Below are 17883 nucleotides of genomic sequence, written 5' to 3'. Positions count from 1 at the left end.
CAGAAGCGATGCCAGGTGAGAGTTTCTAGAGGCTCCAGTGAGACGGATCCAGAACTCCAGCATCAGGAATAACACACATCTTCACTGATGCTCCTGATCCAGAAACCATTAACCCTAGGGTTAACCCTAAACCTAGTCTTGGCTCAGTTCTAATGGGAAAGATTCAGGATAAAGAGAAGAAAGTGATTAAATGCAACTGACCAAAATATAATCATCAGAACAGAAAACACTACATATCGCTCTAAAAGATGCTGGGTTAAAAAGGAACTAACCCAGCAGTTGGGTTATTCTGACCAGAGGTGTGTAGCCCAAGGGCCAAAGAGTAAAAGTCCTGACATACTTTTGTTCCACTCATGAACTCGCCAGCTTCACCAGAGAAGAACAAAGAAAGCAAGTCTCAAATTAAATCCCAAGCCTCGAAGAGTTAAAGTTAATGAGATAATTAAGTGATTAATTAAATTATGATTGCACATTAGTGATGAACATCTGCTGTTAACAATCAACATCATTGAAGAAAAGTGAAACACAAGAACAGCCACAGCCTTAGATGAAATATACTGATTTTTTCTCTTTTAATAATTCAAAGTAGTTTGTTTCTAAGCGATTGCAATGTTGTCTCACAGCAAACATTTGTTCATTGCTGAATCAAAAGCTTGAAGTAGCAGATTAACTTGCGCTTTTTGCTAATAACTCACGATGAGAAATTGACACGTGTGTAAATGTGATTTGTAAGATCTTCAGCATGTCTCAGATGGAACAATCTTTTAATTAGCCAGCAGAGGACACCACTGCACATGAATAATGCAAATCAGCCGCTCAGTGGTCATTGGTCACATAATTCAAAAGATTGTGACATCACTGAAAATCACTAGATCAAACCATTGTGGTTGAGAGTTTGTAGGGTTTCTGTTTATGTTCCAGAGAATGAGAGTGTGTGTGTGTGTGTGTGTGTGTGTGTGTGTGTGTGTGTGTGTGTGTGTGTGTGTGTGTGTGTGTGTGTGTGATAATTTTTTTTGACACTGTTGGGGCCGGGCTTCTGTTCTCACAAGGGACAAAAATGATTAAAAATAGTAAATGGTGTTTCTCTGAAAGTGTAAGAATGCAAACAGGTTTTCTCTAAGGGTTAGGTTTAGGGTTGGGGGATAGAAATTATCATTTGATCAGAATAAAAGTAATAAAGTCTATGGAAATTCCCCACAATGCACAGAAACAAACGTGTGTGTTTGTGTGTGAGTGACTGTTGTCACTCCCTCATCATATTACTCGTCAAACCAGTTTCTCTGGATCTGATGCAAATCAGTGTGTGTTTGTCAGTCTATAACTGAATAAAATGGTAAGAAACGAGTTTCCAAGAGTTCCCAATTAACCCTGACACTGCTTCCACTCAATACAGACATCCCTTGATTGATCTGGGTTTTGCTCTTCATAAGTAGGACACAGACTCATGTTACTGTGATCTCTGTGTGGTTTCTCAAACGAGAAACTGTGAGACACGAGAGCAACAGGGCAAGACGAGACTCGACCTCAGCGGGGCGTTGCTCTCCATTTCCTGAATCTCATTGGTTCAGAGAGTGAGTTTCAGTGTCTTCAACACCTTTAGTTCCCTTCATACCTGAGACACCGCTGGACGCTCACAGAGATGGCAGGAACACTGGGAATATTTGGCATATGTCTGCTCTTTGCTGGTAAGTAAGCTTTAATCTGTGTGAATGTGTGTGTTCCTCATCAGTGTGTGAGCCACACTCAGATTCAGATCCAGCAGAACGACAAACACACTCACCAGGAAGCACTTTCTGAGGTCTCTGGGTCACTTCAAACGCTTCTGAACAGAGGAGAAAAAGAAAATTTAGAATGAATGAAATGTTTTTTACACAATGTCCCAGCTAGTAGTTTCCACCTGACTCTCAGTTATGGGATGGTAATCTTGTAGTTTTGGCTGTAGGCCGTGTCACAGCGATGGCTCCGAGCCAACGCCCCAAACACCGATCACTAATCTCACTCCGAGAACTCCATTAACTCAAAACATCTGAGCAGTAAAAATAAATGTAATTCATAGACATTATCTATTGAATTAAAAATAATATAATTAGAATAAAAGGTTCAAGTTACAATTTTAAAAGAAGATTTCTGAAAGAAGTCTTCTGCTCTGCATGACTGCATTTATTTGATCAAAAATGCTGTAAAAACAGTGAAATATTATTATTATTATAATTAAAGCTATCTGTTTTCTGTGTGAATCTGTGTTAAAGTGTAATGTATTTCTGTGATGCTCCGCTGTATTTTCAGCATCATTCCTCCAGTCTTCAGTGTCACATGATCTTCAGAAATCAGAATAATATGATGATTTACTGCTCAAGAAACATTTCTGATTGCTTTTCAATTCATCAAATAATCCTATTATCCTAAAAATGATCTATCACAGCTATTTAAAATTTTACAGCTATATTTCACAATATTCCTGTTTTACCTTGATCAAATAAATGCAGCCTTGGTGAGCAGAAGAGACTCCTTTTATAAAACATTGAAAAAATGTCAGATGATGCAGTGTTAAATGCAAACTATAGTTAATAAAATGCTTTATATTCAAATTTTGTGTTTCACAGGGGTTCACATGACTTCAGGCACGACTGTAGCAATCCCAGATCCTGTATATAAGGTTGCGAGGGGCGATAAAGCGGTGATTCCCTGTGTTTTCACACCGAGTAAAAGCATCACATCAATAACATGGACGGCAGATCCGGACAACAAGGATGATCCAGAGGTAATAAAACAGACGCATTCATCACAAGACTCATTCAGTACAGAAGAGTCCTTAACTAACACCACTGGTGCTCGCACATACATCCCTGCTGACACCCACTCAATACCAAGAAATGCAAAGGCGCATAGCCACTGTATCTCTTTATGACTTCTTTACTTCAGCTTGGCCTCCGCGCCAGTCAAAGAGCTTCAGTAGAACAGAACTACGGTCTGATGAGATGTTGTTAGGCTGCATGTCAGTAAAACACACTTTCCTCTCCTTTTACCATGCTCACACTCACACTCTTTATCTCTTCATCATAAATAAATCTAACAAAAAACTATGAACCTACAATGTAGGTCTGTCGTCATTTTAGCCATGAAATTACCAAAAAGGCGACGAGTGCAGGACTATTTATGTAAGTATGGCATCACATAAAAGAACGTTTCTCAAATGTATGTACTAAAATATTTTTCGAGATCACAATATAAGGCACAAGCTGATGGTGTTGTTTTTTAATATATAATTTAATGCACAAGATAATATGAACACAATGAACACATAAAAATTTTTTGCAAACAAAAAGGAAACCATTTAAATGCATAAAATAACTCCTTTTACATTATGGCATTTATGTGCTGTTGTTTTTACTACTTTTTTAAAATTTTATTATTTTTTTATTAACCAGTTCTTATCACTATCTGCATCTCTCATCACGGAGTATGAAATGGAGAACAAACTTTTGGGGGTTTTGACCAAGCTGACTGAGCAGTAACACTATCAAGTCAGCTTTATTTATATAGCGCTTTAAACAAAATACATTGCGTCAAAGCAACTGAACAACATTCATTAGGAAAACAGTGTCAATAATGCAAAAATGATAGTTAAAGGCAGTTCATCATTGGATTCAGTGATGTCATCTCTGTTCAGTTAAATAGTGTCTGTGCATTTATTTGCAATCAAGTCAACGATATCGCTGTAGATGAAGTGTCCCCAACTAAGCAAGCCAGAGGCGACAGCGGCAAGGAACCGAAACTCCATCGGTGACAGAATGGAGAAAAAAACCTTGGGAGAAACCAGGCTCAGTTGGGGGGCCAGTTCTCCTCTGACCAGACGAAACCAGTAGTTCAATTCCAGGCTGCAGCAAAGTCAGATTGTGCAGAAGAATCATCTGTTTCCTGTGGTCTTGTCCTGGTGCTCCTCTGAGACAAGGTCTTTACAGGGGATCTGTATCTGGGGCTCTAGTTGTCCTGGTCTCCGCTGTCTTTCAGGGATGTAGAGGTCCTTTCTAGGTGCTGATCCAGCATCTGGTCTGGATACGTACTGGATCCGGGTGACTGCAGTGACCCTCTGATCTGGACACAGACTGGATCTGGTGGCTACGGTGACCTCGGAACAAGAGAGAAACAGACAAATATTAGCGTAGATGCCATTCTTCTAATGATGTAGCAAGTACATAGGTTGTTATGGGAAGTGTTTCCGGTTCCGGTTTACCTAATTAATGCAGCCTAAAAATCCTTTAACGGATTTGGATATTAAAAGCATATTCGTTTGTTATGTGTATGCCAGGTTAAAGAGATGGGTCTTTAATCTAGATTTAAACTGCAAGAGTGTGTCTGCCTCCCGAACAATGTTAGGTAGGTTATTCCAGAGTTTAGGCGCCAAATAGGAAAAGGATCTGCCGCCTGCAGTTGATTTTGATATTCTAGGTATTATCAAATTGCCTGAGTTTTGAGAATGTAGCGGACGTAGAGGATTATAATGTAAAAGGAGCTCATTCAAATACTGAGGTGCTAAACCATTCAGGGCTTTATAAGTAATAAGCAATATTTTAAAATCTATGCGATGCTTGATAGGGAGCCAGTGCAGTGTTGACAGGACCGGGCTAATATGGTCATACTTCCTGGTTCTAGTAAGAACTCTTGCTGCTGCATTTTGGACTAGCTGTAGTTTGTTTACTAAGCGTGCAGAACAACCACCCAATAAAGCATTACAATAATCTAACCTTGAGGTCATAAATGCATGGATTAACATTTCTGCATTTGACATTGAGAGCATAGGCCGTAATTTAGATATATTTTTGAGATGGAAAAATGCAGTTTTACAAATGCTAGAAACGTGGCTTTCTAAGGAAAGATTGCGATCAAATAGCACACCTAGGTTCCTAACTGATGACGAAGAATTGACAGAGCAACCATCAAGTCTTAGACAGTGTTCTAGGTTATTACAAGCAGAGTTTTTAGGTCCTATAATTAACACCTCTGTTTTTTTCAGAATTTAGCAGTAAGAAATTACTCGTCATCCAGTTTTTTATATCGACTATGCAATCCATTAGTTTTTCAAATTGGTGTGTTTCACCGGGCTGCGAAGAAATATAGAGCTGAGTATCATCAGCATAACAGTGAAAGCTAACACCATGTTTCCTGATGATATCTCCCAAGGGTAACATATAAAGCGTGAAGAGTAGCGGCCCTAGTACTGAGCCTTGAGGTACTCCATACTGCACTTGTGATCGATAGGATACATCTTCATTCACTGCTACGAACTGATGGCGGTCATATAAGTACGATTTAAACCATGCTAATGCACTTCCATTAATGCCAACAAAGTGTTCAAGTCTATGCAAAAGAATGTTGTGGTCAATTGTGTCAAATGCAGCACTAAGATCCAATAAAACTAATAGAGAGATACACCCACAATCAGATGATAAGAGCAGATCATTTGTAACTCTAAGGAGAGCAGTCTCAGTACTATGATACGGTCTAAATCCTGACTGGAAAAACTATTTTTCTCTAAGAAGGAATATAATTATGAGGATACTACTTTTTTTTTTTTAGTATCTTGGACAGAAAAGGCAGATTCGAGATTGGTCTATAATTAACTAGTTCTTTGGGGTCAAGTTGTGGTTTTTTGATGAGAGGCTTAATAACAGCCAGTTTGAAGGTTTTGGGGACATGTCCTAATGACAATGAGGAATTAATAATAGTCAGAAGAGGATCTATGACTTCTGGAAGCACCTCTTTCAGGAGCTTAGATGGTATAGGGTCTAACATACATGTTTTTGGTTTAGATGATTTAACAAGTTTATACAATTCTTCCTCTCCTATGGTAGAGAATGAGTGGAACTGTTCCTCAGGGGGTCTATAGTGCACTGTCTGATGTGATACTGTAGCTGACGGCTGAATGGTTGCAATTTTATCTCTAATAGTATTGCTTTTAGAAGTAAAGTAGTTAATGAAGTCATTACTGCTGATGTTGGGAAATATAAACACCTGTTGATGCTTTATTTTTCATTAATTTAGCCACTGTACTGAAAATATATACCTGGGGTTATGTTTTCTTCTAAAAGAGATGAAAAGTAATCTGATCTAGCTGTTTTTAATGCTTAAGTTACTTTCCTGCCAAGCAATACGAAATACCTCTAGTTTTGTTTTCCTCCAGCTGCGCTCCATTTTTCGGGCTGCTCTCTTTAGGGTGTGAGTATGCTCATTATACCATGGTGTCAAACTGTTTTCCTTAACCTTCCTTAAGCGTAAAGGAGCAACTATATTTAAAGTGCTAGAAAAGAGAGAGTCCATAGTTTCTGTTACATCAAGTTTTTGGATTTCTGTTACATTTAAGTTTGAGGTTTTGGATATGCTAAGGAATTCAGATACATCAGGAAGATAACTTACAAAGCAGTCTTTTGTGTTAGAAGTGATGGTTCTTCCATACTTGTAACAAGAAGTAGAATTTACAGTTTTAGCTATATGAAGTTTTCACAAAACTAAATAATAATCTGAGATCACTTGGCTGCATAATTTCAACACTATCAACATCAATTCCATGTGACGGTATTAAATCTAGAGTATGATTTGGACAATGAGTAGGTCCTGAAACGTGTTGTCTAACACCAATAGAGTTCAGAATGTCTGTAAATGCTGATCCCAATGCATCTTTTTCATTATCAACATTGATATTAAAATCACCACCATCACAGAAATTCTAATAGTTTCCACTACAAATACTATTACAAACCATCAACTTTTAACCATTTAGCCAATTACCAGTGGAGTCCAATAGGGTCCATTACAGTTTCCATTAAAATCACTGCTATTCCCAATATAACCAGTGAAACCATTTCAAATACTGTGGTTTCTGTTATTTATTTTTTTTACAGCAGGGATGGAGCTGTGTTAATGTTTTGTGACTGATTGTACTGTTTTTATCCAGATTAGCGTCGTTGCTTATTTCTCTACTGGGAAAATTACGATATACACTAAATATAAAGGCCGGGCAAACATAGTGGTGGATATGGTGAAAGGAACAGCCAACCTGGAGCTCCAGAGCGTCACCAGTGCAGACACACGGGACTATGAATGCAAAGTTCAGGATCCGGAAGATGAAGAGGGCCGTTTGTCTGACAAGACCAATCTCATGGTCCTGGGTAAGAGACACCACCATCCACTCAACCTTTCAGAGAGATGCTTCTGAACATACAGAAAATGATTGTACTGTATGTTTCATCATCTGTGTGGAGGATCATCGGTCAGATCTCTTCAGTAATCAACACTCAAGTACAGTGCAGATGAATAAATGTGACCTGTGCTGACAAAATAAGTCACACTGAACAAATGTTCAAAAATTAGTCAATTTTATTTTGCTCAGTCAGCAAAGTAAATTGAGAAATAACGAGTTAGTGTTTTTTTTTTTATTGTTTTTTTTTTTTTACAATATTTATTTTTATAGCACATTTGAAAACAACCAAAGTGCTGTACAGAACAGAATAAAAAACTCAGAAATAACATTTATAAAACAAGAACACATCAGTTTATTTGTTCATTACAAATAAACTGATTATTAAAACGACAAAAGCAGTTTAATCAAGCAGTGAGTGATTTCCTCCTTTTCTTGTTAGACTAACATCAATGCGACCGATGGCATGTGTATATTAAGACCTAATGTAAATCTTATATACTGTTACACATCAAATGTTTTTTCCCAAACATACACTTAAAGGGATAGTTAACCAAAAAACGAAAGTTAGCCCATGATTTATTCACCCACAAGGCATCCTAGGTGCACATGACTTTCTCCTTTCAGAGCGATACAATCCAAGTTATAATTAAAAACGCTTGTGTCTTCCAAGCTTTATAATAGCAGTTGATGGGTTTCTGTTCAAAAATAATAAACCTCACATGGCTGCAGGGGTGAATAAAGTACTCCTGTAGCAAATCAGTGAGTTTTTGTAAGAATAATATCCATATTTAAAATGTTATAACCACTAATCGCTATCTTCCACTAAGATGTTCACCAAAGAAAACCTTTCCAGTGGATGATGGAAGACGAGAAGAGAAGAGAAGGGATGAATGCGGAAGCACAGAGGAGAGAGAAAAACAAAACACCAGTCACGAATTAGAAGTAAAAAAAAAAAAGGATTTGTAAAGAAAAATATTAGAGGATTACCTTATACTCCGAGTAAATTGATTTCCCTTTGCTGAAGTAAGGAAACTTTGCTTGTAAAAAGACATTAGTTCTTGCAAGACTAGCATATTTTCACAACTTTTCACAGTTTTTTAATGAAAAAGTTTTGACGATCAAGGGTTCCATTAAGCCAGTAATATATACTCCACCTTTGACCTGTTCACCAATCGATTCACTAACTTGTTTTCACCCTGTTTCCTCTTCTCAGCTGGCTGATATTGTTTCTAGGGCAAAATGTTCCAGTTGTGAGTCTGATGTTGTTCCTACTCGTCTCTTTAAGGAAGTGTTCGAAACTTTGTGCCCAGGTGTAACAGACATTATTAACCGTTCTCTAGCGACCGGAATTGTCCCTGCTAGTTTTAAACATGCTGTAGTTCACCCTCTGCTTAAGAAACCCCATTTGGATCCATCTCTATATATATATATCAATAATTTTAGACCTATATCTAAGTTGCCTTTTATTTCTAAACTTTTAGAGAGAGTTGTGCATAGCCAGTTGAATACTTATCTCAGTACATCCAATATTTCTGATTCTTTTCAGTCTGGTTTTAGATCTATGCACAGTACAGAAACTGCTTTGTTGAAGGTCAACAATGACCTTTTGCAAATCCTCGACACCGAATCGCACGCAGTACTTGTCTTACTAGATTTAAGCGCTGCTTTTGATACGATCGACCATAGTACCTTGCTGCATCGGTTGGAAAAAGTGGTGGGCATTCAGGGCGTTGCCTTGCAGTGGTAAGCCTCGTATCTCAAAGACAGAACCTTCTCAGTAAATATGGTGAAATTTACTTCTACATCTGTTCCCCTACTTTGTGGTGTGCCCCAAGGGTCCATTTTAAGCCCGCTCCTTTCACTCTATATGTTGCCACTGGGTGCCATTTTTGAAAAACATAGGATATCCAATCAGTGTTATGCTGACGATACACCGTTTTATCTACCGGCAAAAACTGATATGTCCTATCCCCTGGAAGCACTGTGTGACTGTTTTGAGGAGATCAAATGTTGGATGGCAAATTTCTTACAATTAAATGAAAGTAAGAGCGAAATTTTGATCTTAGGCCCATCTAGTTTCTCATCTACTTCTAATTTTGGTTCCTTCCCTGTCAGTGCTCGACCTCATGTAAGGAATCTCGGATTTACATTGGATTTGGCACTTAATTTTGAAAAACAAGTCAGCTCAGTGGTAAAAGGCAGTTTCTTTCACTTGAGATCGATTGCAAAAGTAAAACATTTCTTGTCTCGGAAAGATTTAGAGATTGTAATCCAAGCCTTCATTACATCACAGCTGGACTACTGTAATTCCCTTTACTGTGGTCTGCCTCAAACTACAATCTCTCGCCTGCAAGTTGTTCAAAATGCTGCAGAGAGACTTCTGACCAGTACTAAAAAGAGAGATCATATTTCACCTATCCTAGAAATTTTACATTGGCTTCCGGTAAAGTTCAGAATCGATTTTAAAATTGCAGTTTTTGTGTACAAGGCGCTATCCGGTGTTGCACCAAAATACTTATCTGACCTTCTGACTTTGTACACTCCCCAAAGGATTCTCAGGTCTTTCAATCAGCTTCTTTTAACTGTCCCACGCTTTCGCTGTAAAACTAAGGGTGGTCGGGCCTTCTCTGCTGTGGCACCTAAACTCTGGAATAGTTAACCCTTCGCTGTGAGGTCTGCCCCGTCATTATCCAGTTTTAAATCAGCTCTAAAAACTTATTTATTCTCTTTGGCTTTTAATTAAGTCACTTTTGATTTTTTTTTATATGATCTATTAAATGGATTATATCGGGTGTAATCGTGTCTATAATTGTATTTTTTCTTTGCACTTTGGCGCAGCTCTGTTGTTTTTAAATGTGCTATAGAAATAAAATTTGACTTGACTTGACATATTCCCACCAGAGCTTATGCTACACCGATGTTCTACTTCATCCACTGAAAAAAAAAAACTCACGAGTTCTCTACAGGAGGCTTTCATTCAGCCCGCGGAGCCACCTCAGGCACTTTTTATTATGGATGGACGCACTTTATAGGACTTCTTTTGGACTACTGAAAAATAACAGCCATTATGAAGCTTAGAAGAGCCAGCATAAATATTAATATAACTTTAGGGTGAATAAATCATGTGCTATTTAACATTTTGGGTGAATTAACACTTTTGTGAAAACCTCAAATATTTAGCATTTTTCGTTTCATTTGTCATTCACACTCATTTTGCCAGCAAGGGTCACAGATGTGCATGCTACGATGACGTGTGTGTTCTTGTTGTGCCAGTGGCTCCATCAAAACCCATCTGCACTGTTGTCGGGAAGACAGAATACTTCGAGAACATCCAACTGAAATGCCACTCTGAGGAGGGAATGCCGTCACCAGTCTACAAATGGGAAAGCTACAATGTCAATAACGTCCTTCGACCGCTGCCGCTCAAGGCCACTGACCGTACGTGTGTGTGACGCTACTCAAATACATGCTGAAATCCTCTTCCCCTGCATCGCTGATTTGTGTGTGTGTGTGTCTGTCTCTCCTCAGAAATCGGGGTTTTGTCACTTTTAAATATTTCCATGGACACATCTGGCTACTACATCTGCACGTCCACCAACGAAATCAAATCTGCGATGTGTAATGTGACCCTGCGCGTCAATCCACGTAAGAAACTGATCTGTGCTAGTCTGTAGTCATGACCAGTGTTGGGTTTGTTACTCAAAAATGTATTTATTACTCGTTACACCTTTCAAAAGTAATATTATTAATTTACTTATTACTTTCTGGCAACAGTAATTAGTTACAGTACTGGTCACATTACACCTTCTGCATGACCAACATGCGTTGTAATTGCGTATCTTACCCCCCCCCCAAAAAAAAATTCTGAAATGTTACTATTTCTGTCTAATAATTTGGCCAAAGTCCACTCTGGATCGCAGTCAGAAGTGCTTACAAACACTAGTTTGTGATTGATGGTGACGTTTAAATAAAAGGTTTTTATTAATCTCATTATTTGCCATGTGTAGCTTAAAGCTAATTGTAGCCCTAATTTCTGTTTTATCAAAAGAAATATACGTTTGTTAAATGTTTTTTTTTTTTTTTTTTAATGATTGTAATATAATTTATATCAGGATCGGAGGGATGTGCAATGACAAGCCATGTAATACCATAAAAGTAATGCCACCGCTTACACATTGCTGTTCAGATCATCTTCAGATCATCATAATCTGACAAAATCAATGTAATGGCAATATTCCTATCCACTGAATGTCCGCTTTCCCATATTCCGATCTTTCCTGCTGCACTGGTGACTTCATGTGTCCATGAGTCGTGAGAATTCTGAAAATAAATCTAGGAAATATTGGATTGTTGGACTTCAGATCAGTAGGGTCTGAGGCATCAAAGTAACTAACGAGCTGTTTTATGGAATAAAAAGTCTTATTTGTAATAATTACTTACAAAACTATTTCCTGCGCAAAGTAATATTATCACTAATAATTATTTACTGGCCAACACTGGTCATGACGAACTCTTCCGACTCTTCTCCTGTAGCGTCCATGAACATTGCTTCCACGGCGGGGATCATCGGGGCCGTTGTGGCCGTGGCTCTTGTTGTGGGAATCATCATCTGCTGCTGCTGCTACTGCCGTCGCCGGAGGGAAAAGGCTGAGGAATTTGCAATGGTGTACGTGAGAAACACATCTCGCACATCCGTTGCTCGCTGCAGGCGTCCGCTCAGATTTATTCCTCTGTGTTCACAGGAAGCCTGAAGGAGGAGAGTACACAGATGAAGACCATGAAAGGAAAGAGGACGACCGCGACGAATACGTGAACTACGAGGAAGAGCGTCGACTGAAAAGTGCAGACCGACGTGATCTACCTGATGACCGCAGCGAGAGGAGCTACGATCGCCGCAGCGACTACACCGATCGAAAAGATCAGAACACCGACAGACGAGACGATCGCAGTGACCGCTCTGAAAGGTACGACAGAGACGACCGCCGTGACCGCTACAACGACGGCAGAGAACGCTACGATGATCGCAGAGACCGCTATGATGCCCGTGGCGACCGCTACGACGACCGCAGAGACCGTATTGATGATCGCAGAGACCGCTATGATGACCGCTACGACAGCGACCGTTACTCCGACCGCAACGACAGTCGCGACAGACCGCCCAGCGTTCCACCGAATAAACCCAAAGAACCGAAGTATTGAGTTCAGCTGATGCGGAGTCGATCCTCAGAAATATACAGAAACAAGAGAAAATGGATAAATAATCCACTTTAACAATTGTTTTTCAGTACCTAATATGCTGAATATGAGATTTGACAGAATAAGGGCATGTTCACACTTGGCGTCTTTTTTGACAAGAAAAAGTTGACGAGCACTTTTTAGTAAAATAAAAAGCTGGCTGTGTATTGGTTACGAATAGCAGCCGAGGGCGTCTTTCACTGATACTACAACAGTAGCCTAGTGCTGTGTGCTGCAGAACTCTTGAGAAAAACGTTGGCTCTTGCGTTGGCTTTTGAAGTTGGTTGGAGGAGAATGTTGGTTTGTTTGTGGGTGCGCAACATTATTCGGGGAAGGAAACAGTATGGTGTTCACAACTATTTAGATCAGGAGCTCCGGTTGTATGACGCACGGTCTGCAGAATATTTTACACTAGATAGTTTTGTGCTCATATCTAGTGATTGAAGTGGAAAAAAAGAAGTGCTGGTACTCACCCCCATTTATTTAATTAATCCTATTTATATTAAACAAATAAGTGCTTTCGAATAATACACAATGTATGTACAGTGCCAAAATCAACAAATTACATTTTCAACAAATATTAGCACAAGTCAAGCTGCGACACCAAACAGGACCAAAGGGAGTCACCTAAGACCAATAAATCAACTGCCTTTATGCTTTTAAGCCAAATACACAATGAAAAGTGTCATTTTACTGACATCTGGACGTAAGTCGCTATTCTCTCCACAATCGCTGATGAAATTGTCCGTGTTTTCTCTATATATAATGACACTTACTCATGTCAGTTCAAGCCCTGCTCATAACGAACAACTCCTTGTGCTCCAAACCTATTACAAACTATCTACGGCTATCTCCTACAATTTGTATTGTTGTTTTTTTTTTTTTTTTTTTTTAAGTTACTTTTTCTCAACTTGACGCTCTGAGCTTCAGAGAAAGACACCAGCAGAGGCGTATTAAAAAGCGCTCAGGACTTTTTTGAAAACCTGTGTAAAATGTAAAGAAAGACTCCAAGTGTGAACATAGCCTAAAAGCGCTTTAATAAATCTTCCACTGACACACTTCAGTGTGGGCCATTTAATCTCTTGTGTTTATATTTGTTCATGTGAAATACTCTTATAACGGTGTGTAAGGGATGATGGGGTTGGTGTGCTTTGATTTTACTCTTGTTCATTTGTATTGTGAAAGGCTTCAAAAGAGCCTTGTTTCATATTTACTTTATAATTTTTCAGATTTTTGTTGACTCTTTGTTGACATCTTTCTTGTGGCATTTTACTAAACTTCTTAACTGCATTTATAGGAATAACTAGTTTGAATCAGTTAGATTTCAGTTTATTTCTGTTTAGTTCATTTTTGCATTGTTTCAGAACAAAACATTCAAGCAAAAGTCTTCTGTTGGTGGATAAATGGGTTTCACTGAGGTTCCTGATTCAGCTGATTAACATTCAGGCTTCTATTTTAAACTGTGACCGAGTGAAGCTGAACTGCGGTGGTTAGGTTTCTAACTATAACCCATTTACCGCTCCACACCGGTCATCTATTGTCCAAAGACTTCTCTCTTCATTATGATTCATGGTTCTGAAAAGTGGTCCTGTTCCTCTTGATGACGTCAATCTGTGAGTTTTGCAGCTGGCCATTTTCAGCAAAGATGTAAATAAATATTCTTAAACATAAAAGTTGTATCATGTCAAGGAAAATGTATTCACCTGTGTATGTCCGAAATGTATTGATCAACCTAGAGAAGATCACGCTGTTTTTTTTTTTTATGATTCATTTGTTAAGGTTTTGATTTGATTTCTACATACTTTATGATATTGTTTCTCATGTCATTTTTTTTTAATACATTGTATGGCAATCATTAAATACATGTTTTTACTCCAGCTATTATTTCTCCGTTTGAGAGTGTTTTTAGAAAGTGCATGTATTGACAAAAAACCTTGACTAAAGGTATTGACTAAATGACTGAACATTTGCATGCAGTCACACATTATGGTAAGTTAAAGCAATGGGAACCTGCTGTTTATGGGAACAGGTGTTTTTTACACCTCAAAATGTGAATAATACAATTTACCATTGTTTTACGTACAGATTGCATTTTTCATCATTAGTGACAGTCTGTTTTACTCTTTTTGGCAGACACTTTTATCCAAACTGACTCACAGTACATTTACAGCTTTAATTTTTCAGGTTCATTTATTCACTGGGAATCGAATCCACGCCCCGGTGTTGCAAGCACAATGATCTACCGTTTGAACAACAGGAAACCATGCTCACTATAGTAAAACCATAACCACAGATTAACCATGGTTTTGCTACACTAACCATTTTTTGTAGTAAAACTCTGGTTATACACATCCATGGTTGCTACACTTTTACTACAATAAAACTATGGTTCATTTTCTTAAGCGATGTAAGAGAGCGGGGCTTGTTGTCACACACTCTGTAACACTGTAACACAAACTGTAACGGCATGTATTTGTAACTGAACCGCTTCTAAACATTCTTATTGATTGACCGATTGATTGACCGATTCATTAACTGATCCATTGATTATGAATTCTATTCTTAAATTCTAAAATGATATTTTCTGTCTAGCGATTAAGACGCAAATGTAATAAAGTTCGATTTCTTTGGCTTTGTTTGTGGTAAAACCATGGTTAATCTTCGTAAGGGATGAGCTGCTACACCTGATAGAAACACTAGAGGGCGAATTCATTATTGATCCAATATCAAACTCCAAACTTACTTGAACTGATACTTAGACAAACATGATGATCGATAACATTTTAGGCTGTTTGTAAAAGCTGTACGCGGAAACTGAAGCATTAAATAAAGTTTGAATTTTCTCACAGAGATTTATTATTTATGTTTGGTAGACGAGAGAAAAGGGCTCCTCTTCAGGAAATCAAGCTGTGTCGAATGCTTTGGGGAAATGCCTTTGGCAAGATCAACTCTGAATATTGTGTGCAATCTGTTCAATAGAAGGGTGTGACATCACGGGCGGGGTGACGTAGCGACCAGGAAGCTATAAAGGCACCTGCCACGCAGCTGACTTCAGCTTCTTGTCTTTCAGCAAGCGATGTGTGTTTGCATGTCATTCTGTCTTGTAAGTCTTATTTATTGTTGTTTGTCACTATTAGCTCCTTTAAGTAGCTTTAGTATATCAAAGAGCAAAGCTAAGACTAGGCATCTGAAGGGTGTATCCAGACCGCATTTCAGATTGTGTGTTCCTCCCTGCTCAACAAAGCTAAACGCTGTGCGTGGTCTGCCCGGGATCAAAGCGTGCTGAGTATGATTTCACGTGCGCTTCGATCCCGGAGGGCTCTCTTCGAGAAGTGAGCCTTCGCTAGCGTTCCTCGCGATACCGGTCCCGCTTTCGCCAAGGCGGAGCGGTGCCGGCATTCGTTGGGTTCGCAGATCTGCCCGATTCCTGGTTCTTCCCCCCGAGCATCGGGCTTGACGCTCTGCCTTTCTTTCTCCGAGGAGATTGACACGGAGGGCGTCGGCGAGCTTGTAGTTGCACAAACATAAAGTTGCATAAGCACCAGTATACAACAAATAGTGTTATGCCTAACATTATATGGGCAGCGTTAATGAGCAGCTATTTAATCTCCGAGGGGATTAATATTGTTTGTGGGACTAAGCTATTCACGCGCTGTCGAGGCAACGCGTGTATTACATCATTTTCAGTTTTGATGTGAATTTTTCCATACTCGACCACTTGTCTGGTTGTTTAAACTCCATTTAATAAGGAGGAGTTAGTTCTATCACTTCAGTGTGAATTTTATCACAGCCTAGACCGTGTTTACTTGTCTGATTGTTTGATTACATTAAATTCTGAGAAATTTAATGACTTTGAGAAGTTAATGACTTTGGCTGTGTGTGCAATTTGGGTGGGTTAAATGCGGAGCACGAATTCTGAGTATGGGTCACCATACTTGGCTGAATGTCACATCACTTTTTAATATATCACTTCAATGTGTATTGTTCACAATCCAGACCGTGTTTACTTGTCTGATTATTTGGTTGCATTAAATTCTGAGAAATCTAATGACCGTTATCTAACTTCGAGAAGTTCAATATATCACGTCAATGTGTATTGTATCACAATCCAGACCGTGTTTACTTGTCTGATTGTTTGATTGCATTAAATTCTGAGGAATATAATGACAGTTATTTAAGTTAGATGTACTGGAGGGACTGCTGGGCGGGAGCAGCCTCCTCCCCGTACAAACAGAGTGTCAGGGGCCAGCGGGCCAAGAAGTCATGACGCATTTCGGTCATGACTGCAGAGGGCGGCCCCTACTGGGGTAGAGCGGTGTCCACCTCATTACACGGTGCCCGTCTCACCTCAGTGCCCTCGGGAGGTGGGTCTGCCAACCCTGGAACAGTTTCAGGGCACAGCGGCTTCCAGCGAGCACTGCTCTCAGTTATTTCCGCTCGTGAGCATAGCAGAGCTGACATGGCATACCAGTTGTTTAGAGATGCTAGCTGTGCATCGAGCATTGAAATATTTCCTCCCAGACCTGAGAGGTCACCATGTGTTGGTGCGCACTGACAACACATTGGCGATCTCTTATATCAGTCACCAGAGAGATCTGCATTTGCGCCCCTTGTACAAGCTGGCACACCAGATCCTTCTGTGGTTCCAGGACAAACTCCTCTCGTTCGGAGCAGTGTATATTCCTGGGAGATTGACTGTGTGAGCAGACATACTGTCGAGACAGGAGCCATGGCCCGGGGGGGTGGGGGGGGGGGGGGGTAAAGTAGATATGGAGAGTTTTTGGACCTCTTTGCGACTCAAGAGATATCGCAATGTCTCCTCTGCTTCTCTCTGGTTCATCCAGCTCCTCTGGGACTGGACGCAATGGTACAGACCAGGCCGAGGCTTCGTCTGTATGCCTTTCCCCCTATCGCTCTGCTCCCGGGAGTTCTGGCGAGAGTACGCCGGAACGGGGTCCCTTCTTCTATTAGTAGCCCTGTTCGGGCCGGACCCAGTATGGCTCGCAGATCTGATCTCTCTCCTCGACGGCTCTCCATGGGAGATTCCGATCAGGACAGATCTACTCTCTTAGGCGCAGGGCAAAATAATTCACCCTTGCCCGGAGTTGTGGAAGTTGTGGGTGTGGCCCCTGAGGGGGCACAGCTCATATCTTCCGGTCTCTCAACCGAGGTTGTTGAGACCCCCCCCCCTCCAATCCAGAGCTCCCTCTACGAGGAAACTGTACGCCCTGAGGTGGAAACTCTTCTCCTCTTCTCCTGCCCAGTTGGTACAGTTCTGGAGTTTCTACAAGCTAGGCTCCCTCCACCTTAAAGGTGTACGTGGCAATAGCTGCTTACCACGTCCCTTTCAACGGTCAGTCAGTGGGTAGACACCCCCTAGTTACACGTTTCCTCCGCGGTGCACTGAGGCTGAGACCTCCAGTACGGTCCCGTTTTCCCCCCTGGGACTT

General features: G+C 40.0%; 1 protein-coding gene across 1 annotated transcript; it reads left to right on the top strand.

Annotated features, from left to right (window-relative positions):
* Positions 1-6922: 6922 nt before the first annotated feature.
* On the top strand, positions 6923-12607 carry gpa33a (glycoprotein A33 (transmembrane), paralog a; the record flags this gene model as incomplete). Its single annotated transcript, XM_059553380.1, has 5 exons — positions 6923-7166; positions 10472-10636; positions 10727-10843; positions 11732-11864; positions 11941-12607. Coding segments are annotated over 5 exons (1116 nt in total), but the record flags the coding sequence as incomplete, so codon positions are not given.
* Between the last annotated feature and the right edge of the window lie 5276 nt (positions 12608-17883).

Source organism: Carassius carassius, chromosome 7 (assembly GCF_963082965.1).
Source record: "Carassius carassius chromosome 7, fCarCar2.1, whole genome shotgun sequence".
Lineage (NCBI taxonomy): Eukaryota > Metazoa > Chordata > Actinopteri > Cypriniformes > Cyprinidae > Carassius > Carassius carassius.
Note: the sequence above shows the minus strand (reverse complement) of the source record. Positions and strands in the feature narration are given on the sequence as shown.